The sequence below is a fragment of the Triticum urartu genome, chromosome 6 (genome assembly GCF_003073215.2).
Source record: "Triticum urartu cultivar G1812 chromosome 6, Tu2.1, whole genome shotgun sequence".
Classification (NCBI taxonomy): domain Eukaryota; kingdom Viridiplantae; phylum Streptophyta; class Magnoliopsida; order Poales; family Poaceae; genus Triticum; species Triticum urartu.
The window spans coordinates 469,294,697-469,304,107 of record NC_053027.1 but is presented as its reverse complement, the minus strand read 5'-3'; the positions used below and the strand labels follow the sequence as shown (position 1 = coordinate 469,304,107).

Genomic DNA, 9,411 nt, shown 5'->3' with positions numbered 1-9,411 from the left:
CAGATACCCACACGGCCACGCGGGGGCCAGCGGTCAGGCAGGCCAGCTGCGTGCATCACGTGGTCAACTGACCTCGCCCACGCGATTCGGTGCGGTGCAGCAGCCAACAGCAGCCCCCCTGCGGCCGCGCCCGGTCGTTACCCACCCGGACGCAACCGAGCCGAGATCCATCCACCCCCGACCGTGCATTCCTCGCGCCCCCCACCACCCAGTCACAATCCCCTCCCCTTTCTTCCCTTCCAAGAATAGAGGAGCCCCGGCGCACCCGACCCCCTACCCGCGCCGCCGCTGACGCCCGGGCCCCGCGCGCCTCCGTGTCTCCTTTCGTGTTTTCCAGGCAGTGGTAGAAAAATCCCACACCCCGGGGCGAAATAAATACCGAAAATCAGCGGCGCTCTTTCTCTCCCCTCCCCTCCCCTCCCCCTTCCCCTGTCCCTCTCGAGCGAGGAAGTGTATTTTAGTATATTTTCCTCTGGGGTTGCCGCCTGGCTGGTCCGTCTCGCGCCGCTTATTTTGCCCTGCCCTCATAACTTTCGAAAGGCGAGAGGCGGCGGCGGCGGAAGGAGGAGGAGGACGGCGAGGCGCTGCCGCGGGCTAGGGTTTCCTCCGACCAGGCGAGGCGCGGAGGCGCCACCCCCCTCCCCGGCGGGTCGCAGGTGACTATTTCGCGACGAATCTTCTACGCCGCCTGGGTTTGGGGATTCGTTTTCCTTCGAGCGGCTGCGGTGCTGGTTCCCGGCGTTTGGAACGGAGGCGGATTTGGGGTTCTGCTCTGCGGGTCGCGTAGGTAGATTTGGTCGGGTTCGGGGTCGAATTTCTGCAGCGGCCTTCGATTCGGGGCGTGTTTGATTGATTGCGCGATTCGTTTTCGGCGATTTTGTTCTTCTAAATTTGGGCGAAGAATATTGTCGATTTCTCCTTTATTCCCTTTTTCCGGATGATTTGAGCGGCTCATCTCGTCGGTATCTTATGCTGCGTATTGTTTCCGAAGGATAGGGGGTAGGGTGCCTACGTGTTTCGTTGCAGATGTTTCCGAATATTTTGGATCGGAATCTCCTAATATTGGCGCCCTATTTCTTCGCTACAATACGGATGGGAAGAGGGTTTGATCCATTCTAACCTGCTCTGGTTTTGTCTATTGTGATTCAGGACCTCGTTGGTGCGAGCAACGCAGAATCTACGGTGACCGCCCCTTCTGATTCCGGCAGCCACGTCCCCATGCCGACCATCACGCACTACGTCTTGGACCCCTTCCTGGAGACCGGCTCCCTTCCCAACCTCCAGAAGCTTGTTCCCAAGCCGCCTCCAGCTGCGCCGCTACCCCCTGAGAAGTCCTCCGAGAAGCCCATACCTGTGCCGGTGGCTCCTGCCAGGACCAGCACCTTGCCAGCGCTCTACTCCACGCCCGAGAGCACGCCGCTGCCAGACTCGCCGTCATCGTTCCCTGGAACCTGGTCGCCGTATCTCATCAACCATAAACGCCGTGGACCTGGCCTGATCAAGACATCTTCCCAGGGCGATGTCGGAAGTGAGGGTAGCCTGCCGAAGTTTCCCGAGGGGCTGCCTGCTTTGCCGAAAAAGTCTGAAGCCTTTCGAGTGCAGGAGTCTGAGTTTAGGTTCTCACAAGAGAGTGCTGGTGTGGTTAACAATGGTGTGAAGGAGACCTTGGATGGGCAGAATGAAGGGGTGCAGAAAGGCAAGGCGACCCATTTTGGCCAAGATGAGCAGGATCAGCCCGAGTTTGAGTTTCGGCATGAAAGTCCAGATGTGTTGGTGAGGCCTGTCAATGTTGGAAGGCTTGTCAACAATGGAATGCCAAGAGATGGCGAAAATGATGCCTTCCTTGAACCTCAGGATTCACAGAGTGTGACTAGTAACTCTGAGGCTGAGGATGCTGGTGGGCAGGGGTGGTGGAAGCCCAGTTCTCCTTATGGGACGTCTGTTGGCACACCTGGTGCAGAATTTTACGACGCATTTGAAGGTACCACTCAGTTTATGCTAACGTATGCTTTGCTCATTTGTTTTTAGCAGAGTAGACTCTTGTTTAGATATCTTAGATTGAAGATAGCAATTAGTTTGTGTATATGCTTTGCATCTTGCTTTGAACTGATGTCTCTGGTCGGTTGTTCCTGTTTACCCGCAGCAACAATTCTTAAGCTTAAACTGGAATGTAAACGCTTATTTAGATATCGTTGGTTGAAGATAGCAATTAGTTTGCGTATATGCTTACTTGCTTAGCATCTTGCTTTAAACTGATCTCTGTGGTTGGTTGTTCCTGGTTGCCTGTAGCAACAATCTATATAAGTTATAAGATGGAAATGGTGAAACAAATTAGCCAAAAAAAAGGAACTCCATAGGATAGAATACTCTTGGTTTAGTTCTCTTTATTCCAAAAGCTCTAGAGTCATGTTTTCTGTGCAACTTGCCATTGCAGTTTACTATGGTGTATCATTGAACCTACTTTTCTAGTGAGTCAGTCCTGGCCTATATGTTACTCCCTCTGGTCCTTTTTACTCTGCACATTGGTTTTGCCGAAAGTCAAACTTTGCTAAGTTTGACCAAATTTATATTAAAAATTATTAACATCTATAATATCTAATAAATATAATATGAAAATATATTACAAGATGAATCTAAAGATATTGGTGTTGTTATGTGAATGTTTATAATTTTTTATATAAACTTGGTCAAAGTTGAATGGGATTGACTTCGGACAAACCTAATATGCAGAGTAAAAAGGACCGGAGGGAGTATTTGCCTTTATGCTGATGCAAGACATGTTTCTGATAGCGTTTGCTAAGATGGGCATTCCTAGGTTTTCAGGCACTGACTTGGTTCCTAACTTAATGTTATTATGTTTATATAGGCTATATATGCAGGTTTATTGTGTGTGAACTATGATCATCTCAGTGTTTCTGTATGGCTTCCTATATTTGGTTGAGGCCTTTATAGTCAATGTGCCATCTGTGTCATCTGTTTCATATGATTTTTTGGTTGGTTGTAGTCTTATCTTTTATGATCGAACTGTGCGAAGCAATCACTGCTAGCAGTAGGGCTATGAGCTAAAGTTATTTATTATGAATATGGCTATGATCTAAAAGTAATAATAATTCCTAAGTGATATATCCAAGATTTGTTTATGCTGCATGCATATTTTGTCTAATCACTTGGTTGCATTCTGCTACTGATAGGATCATCCTTGGCCTCCTAATCTGACATGTATGCTTGTTGTTTAATTTATAATGCTTCATTTGCACTAAGTCAGATTTGTTTAAAATGTAGAAATATCAAGCGATGGTGCAACTCGATCTTCTCGATGTATTGATGACGAATACCGTGAAATGCGGTTAAGCATGTTGACAGAAATTGAGGGTAGGAAACAAGCTGAGGAGGTAGCTGAGACCTGGCAAAAGGAATGGAAGAAGCTTAGTCATCACCTATCGCTGATCGCCTTGTCACTTCCATCTCCAACTGTAGCTGAGAACGATGATGATACAAGTGCGGATCCTGGAGCTGAGTTGTGCCAACAAATAACTGTTTCACAACTGGTAGCTGCTGCTATTGCCCGGGGAATTGCTCGTGTAGAAGTTGAGTCAGAGATGGAAAGTGTGATTTCAGCAAAGAACTTTGAGATCGCAAGGCTATCAGATAGGGTCCAGTACTATGAAGCAGCAAACAGGGAGATGTCTCAAAGAAACCAAGAAGCTATCGGTACTCATACTGAACTCAATACATTAATCTATGCATTTCATACATATTTTTACGATGTAGACTAGTACAGTGATCTAAACGCTCTTATATTTCTTTTACGGAGGGAGTATTTGTTAGCTTGTTGGTATCAACCGTTAATCTTACTTACTGCACATAAATCTTCTGTTCCATGCGTTAGTTGAGAAAAATGACATCCGCGGAAGCAGATTCTTTTCTTGATGAATTAACCAGACATGCAGTGTTTCTAGTTGCCTTGATCCTTGATATATGCATATCGTGCTATTGGCTGTTGTGTGAGGAACATTCATTGGAAGATTCCAAAATGAAATGTGGTGTAAGACTTGTCCTAAGTGTTTTCCTCTTACATCTTGCAGAGATGTCCAGGCAACAGCGGAACAAGCGTAAGATGAGGCAGAAGTGGTTCTGGGGTTCAGTTGGCATAGCAGTTACCCTCGGCACAGCAGCCATTGCCTGGTCCTACATGCCGGCGAGCCAGTCCCAGGCAGGGGACTCGAATAGCACCAACACCAACAGCGATTAGAGCTAGCTGAAGATGCATCTTCTCCATGCAGAGGTCCTAACAAAAGCTCTAACTATACTTCCTAGAGAGAAAAGAAGCTTGTATAAGTTTTCTCTTTTGGTGATCGGCTGTGATCACTACAATCCTCATTTGCCGCTTCCTCTGTAAAAAAAATGTGGAATGGGCCATCTCCGTCCAGGATTGGCTCGACTCCCCTTTACCGTAAGTCCCTCGTTGCATAGTTGGTTGAGCAAAATAATACGAGGAATGTGGATATGAGTAGTAACCGTCCATGGTGAACTCAAATGCAGTCGATTTTGACAGTTGCAGTTTTGATCTGGGTCTTGTTTACCCGAGCAAGGTTTCATTGCCGTGCTGTTTCTGTAGGTTTGATTATATGCCTGTTATTTTAGTGGCACCAGAGGGCGAGTACCCAGCCTTACTGTGCCCTTTACCTAGCTAAAACTCACCAGCTCTGGTGCCCTTCCTCTTCCTTGTCCTGACGCAAGAGGAGTAGGGACCCGTCCACCTCATTTGATTTTCTTAGGTTTTGCTTCTCTGCGATATTGACGTGGTGGCGAAGATTACCTTATGATGTCTGATTCGGCGCTGGTGGGAGGGCTTTTGCCTGACTATTGCTCCGGCGACTTCAACAACTATGGTAATGTATGGATACATATGCCTCATGAGAAAAAATAATTTGGGACATCTACATTAACTTTTTTCTTCCCAATGCAAGATAAACTAATGGACATCATCTTAGAATTAGAAAAAAAAGACTATGGTACACATGCACTCTACTTTTTCCTTGACTTTTTCAGCTTTTTATACATCGGATCACACTTTTTTTCCAAGCACCTGACATCCGATTCTACATACATGCGAGGCATTATTTTGGGTTTCTCCAACCCTCAAATCATGTTGTTTCAACGATTTATAGATCTTGTCTAAGGAGTGGGTGACTATTGCGGTCTTCAAAGCCTTTTTTTTAAATCGCCTATATGAATTTTGATTTTGCTAACCACATGTCCCATGCGGTTATATTTTGTTGTTTTTGATTTAGTGTAATTTGTAATTTTTAGTGGACGGCATGCAATTAGAGGAAGAAGACTAATATGCTTTTGAATGTAATTTTATTTTTTATTGACTGTTCTATGTTCAATTGTTTATCCATTGTACTAAATGCTTTTGGGTGTCTTCATTGAAAAAGAGCAACCCCCGTGGGCGATGCCATTTGGCCTGAGGTGCTCCTTACAACCTCCAAAGTTTCAGAAACGTCGATGACCCTAGATTTGGTACCCTCAGGACATGGTAGTACCTGATAGATTTGAATCATTGTAGTATCTGTTGGGTTTGCCACTCTCAGAAACATTGTAGCTCTTATATTTTACGGAGGGAGTAGTACGTATCTTATTTTATCATTGTGGGCGGATCGGTTTAATGAACCACATGAGGGCGTGCTAGCCTGGTAAACCACTACTCCCTCCGTTCCAAATTACTCGTCGTGGTTTTAGTTTAGTTCAAATTTGAACGACAAGTAATTTTGAACGGAGGGAGTACATATAACCAAGATGAACGAACCCCAGTCACTCTATTGGCTGAAAGCTTATGCAGTCTTGAGGACGAACACTTGGCCAGTGGCGACGCCACAAAAAAGAATCTGTTAAAGACGAGTGAAGAGCCAGTACATATTCATCAATGTGTCAAAAGATCTCCTATTGCACACGACGATGATACTGAATGATTCACTGTGTTACATCCAGAATTGCATCAGCAACAACTGCATATTGCCGTGTTACATCCAGAATTGCATCAGCATCAGCTGCATATTGCCGTGTTACATCCAGAATTGCATCAGCATCAACAGCATCCGAGAAAAATGAAGCATGAATGAACAAGCCAAGCAAGCAAGCACCAATCGTCTGATATATGTTACACGGATCAATGATATACAGTAGTAAATCAAAACTGCTGTCTGTTCTGTTTAGTGAACCATTGTGCGAGCTCCTTTCTGCGTGTAATTCCCAGAGAGTGCGGATAAAACCTTCTCTGGCCGATTGGTTTCACTGTCCATTAACCTGTTGCGTGCTATCTATATCATTACTCATCCTTGAGCCAGTGCTGAATGATGTAGACGACGAAGGAAACAGAGAACACTACTGAACCAAGGACGACTGGAATTTGGACCCACAACGAGGAAGCAAAAGCTTCCCGCACGAGCAAATGCCAGAGCGCGAACCACAGAGCGCTGAAGGCTGATCCTACAGCAGCGCCCACGAGAATCTGGTTCAGTGTGTGGAGACGCTGCGACACCCGTAGCCATGACTGCACACACATAAGGGGGTTAAGATTAAAATGCGCTAAAGAACTTAAAGACTGTAACCCAAGAGCATGATCCTGTATTTGGGATGATTAAAGATGGAAGAGTCTACCAAGAAATAGGAATTGATTATAACGCGCTAAAAAGCTTAAAGATTGTGTAACCCAAGAGTATGGTCCTGCAATTGAGATAATTAAAGGTGAAAGAGTCTGCCAAGTAGAATTCTTACTAGATAGGAGGCCAATGCTACAGTTGTAGCCCCAAGAATCATTGCCAGATAATTTGTCCCAAGCCAGGAGAACACTGTGTTGCAAAAAGAGCCACATGAAGTTCACAAAAAAGAAAGAAAGAAAAAGAGCCACATGAGATAAGTCATCCATTCCTTTTCATTCGACAAACAGGTGGATATTGGAGTGCTAACATCCATGGAGGTATTGTTTACTCAAACCTCTAACTGATAAGCATCTTAGTTTCTTTCTATACCACAAAATATGAAAATGAGCACATTATTCATAATTGAGTTTCCATCCATTGTGTTTACTAGAATAGAAAAGCCATATAACAAAAACTGAGGAAAACGTATAGTTATGCACATACTGTGTCATGATTAAAATGAATTAGGACGGAGCTCCAGTCAGCACTTATGCTTTTGATGTTGCCAGGAGAATATACTGAAAAATAGTATGATGGTTTTATGAATCTTGATTCTTGAAGAGCTTACCTGAAAGAACTAGAAATGTTGCAGCATAGAAAATGGATTGGGCATGGGATGATGGCATCCCAGGATCAGACCGCAAAGCCGGTGCCGGCCTTTCGTGGTTGAGCAGCTTTTTAAGAATGGACGAAAGCACAGTGTTCGCAACCGCACCCATCAAAGCCCACATAATTTCAGCATCACGCTTCCAAAGAGCTGCAAGAGCAAAAGAAACAGCCACCAGCCATTTACTCTGGCATGCAATGGTAAAATTTCAGTACAGGATCCGGAATTCCAAGTAAATAGCAGACTTTTTTCTCGAACATAAACAGCACACGGTTAACCTTTACATCCATTTAAATGTGATTTCAACCATAATGTTTAATCACATCTCCGTAGGAAGCTTAAGCTGGAGCATCTAAGTTCCTCTTTCAAAAACTAATCAGATACAGTAGTATAAATCAGGCATCAGATACCTAGAGTACTCTACAGCTAAACAAACTAAATGTGTATACAAAATCTGTTTATAAATAACAATAATATGAAAACAGCTGAGCTCGGCACAAATTATTGCAACTAGACACACGTACAAGCCACAATGATACTCTACTAAAGCAATGCATATTCTCTGCAGAGACCAAATCAGAATATTCGGGCGTTTCAGTTCCTTTTTGGTAAAGCTTCATCCCTTTCGGCCTGACAGAGTTCCAACTTGTAATGATCAGAGCTCATTTAAAAGGCATCAGCACTGGTTAGAAACTATACCACTCCGTAAATGAGCAAGGCTCATGCTAAGTCGCAAGATATATACTCCTATGAGATTCCGAAAAGCATCAACATATGCCAATATGAACAAGCGTGGTAGCAAAAACGAGCACTAACCATGCGATTCAGCGCCGCCTCGACGGGCGTCCACCGGGTGGCCGCCGCCTCCGCCCTCGGACCGGGCAACTTGTCGCCTCCCAGCATCGCGTCCCCCTCCCCGTCAGAAACCCCAAGCTCTCGGGGCGACTCGCTCCCGACCCAGGCCATCTCGGCCATGCACACGCCGAGCCGCCGCGGCGCCCTCGGCCGCCGGCCGCGGGGAAGCGAGAGGAGCCGGTCTTTGCACTGCGGGAGACGATTCAAGCGCACGGGCTTGACGCGCGGCCACGGGGTTGGCGGCGACAGGAGCATGGCTCTGCGGACCGAGACCGACAGGGTGGGAGCGCGGGAGAGGCGGCGCTAGCGCGGAGCATCTCGTCTATTGGAGGATTTTGACGGGAGGGGATTTCTCCGGGGGAGGTCGGGTTTGGACGGATCGTGATGCCCCTCTTGGCGTCTTGGAGTGGTGGGATTAGGAAATGGCTGTAAAAGGATTGGAGAGATGTTTTCGGGATGGATTAGAGAGATGGTTGGTGAGAGCCTGAGAGGTCAAGACAGATTTGAGTCAATGCCTGTTTATTTGGCATTGGTACTTGGTAGAGAATATGCCCTTTGGCACAATATTTTTCTGAAATGGACTTTTGTGGCCATTTGCAGAAACACGTGTTTTTTAACCGAGCATAGGAGCATCTTCAGCCGTTGGCCCCCCAGGAGGCATAAAAATCGTCCCTTGAGGCGAGCCGGCGATACAATCGGCGCTGGTGGCGGTTGGGCATCTAGCCGTCGCCCCAGACGTCGATATTGGCCCAGTTTTTGGCCCATTTTCGATGAATAAAGGGTCCATATGGGCGAGAATAGGCCCATATTCGGCGTGGTTTGTCGTGGCTCGGCGTTCAATTACCAACATAAATATTTTTTATCACATAGTTCATCAAATAGTTCAACAAAATAGTGCAACAACAAATAGTTCAATACAAATTATATAGTTCAACAAATAAAAACTCATATTTCATCACACGTCGCGTCCGGCGTCGTCCTTGAGCCTCCATAGGTGCTCCACCAGATTCTGCTGCAGTTGATGATGCACCTGTGGGTCTCGGATCTCCTGACGCATACTGAGATAGGCAGTCCAGGTTGCCGGTAGCTGATGATCAACTTCGGTTAGAGGACCCTGCCTGTAGTATGGTTCAGTGTCAAACACTGGCTCTTCTTGCTCGCTCTCGATGATCATGTTGTGCAAGATGACACATCAAGTCATGATCTCCCACATTTGATCTTTCGACCAGGTCTGAGCAGGGTACC

At 46.0% G+C, this 9,411-nt stretch overlaps 2 protein-coding genes across 2 annotated transcripts; one reads left to right on the top strand and one right to left on the bottom strand.

Annotated features, from left to right (window-relative positions):
- Positions 1 to 411: 411 nt before the first annotated feature.
- LOC125514286 lies at positions 412 to 4,582 on the top strand. Its single transcript, XM_048679599.1, has 4 exons — positions 412 to 656; positions 1,150 to 1,981; positions 3,283 to 3,711; positions 4,086 to 4,582. Exons 2-4 carry the CDS (start codon positions 1,219 to 1,221, stop codon positions 4,250 to 4,252), a joined length of 1,359 nt encoding a protein of 452 aa, XP_048535556.1. The 5' UTR covers positions 412 to 656; positions 1,150 to 1,218; the 3' UTR covers positions 4,253 to 4,582.
- Positions 4,583 to 5,926: 1,344 nt separating this feature from the next.
- On the bottom strand, positions 5,927 to 8,618 carry LOC125514287 (lipid phosphate phosphatase epsilon 1, chloroplastic-like). The gene is made up of 4 exons (XM_048679600.1): positions 8,128 to 8,618; positions 7,273 to 7,498; positions 6,781 to 6,854; positions 5,927 to 6,556 (listed from the first exon to the last, which is right to left on the bottom strand). Exons 1-4 carry the CDS (start codon positions 8,419 to 8,421, stop codon positions 6,332 to 6,334), a joined length of 819 nt encoding a protein of 272 aa, XP_048535557.1. The 5' UTR covers positions 8,422 to 8,618; the 3' UTR covers positions 5,927 to 6,331.
- Between the last annotated feature and the right edge of the window lie 793 nt (positions 8,619 to 9,411).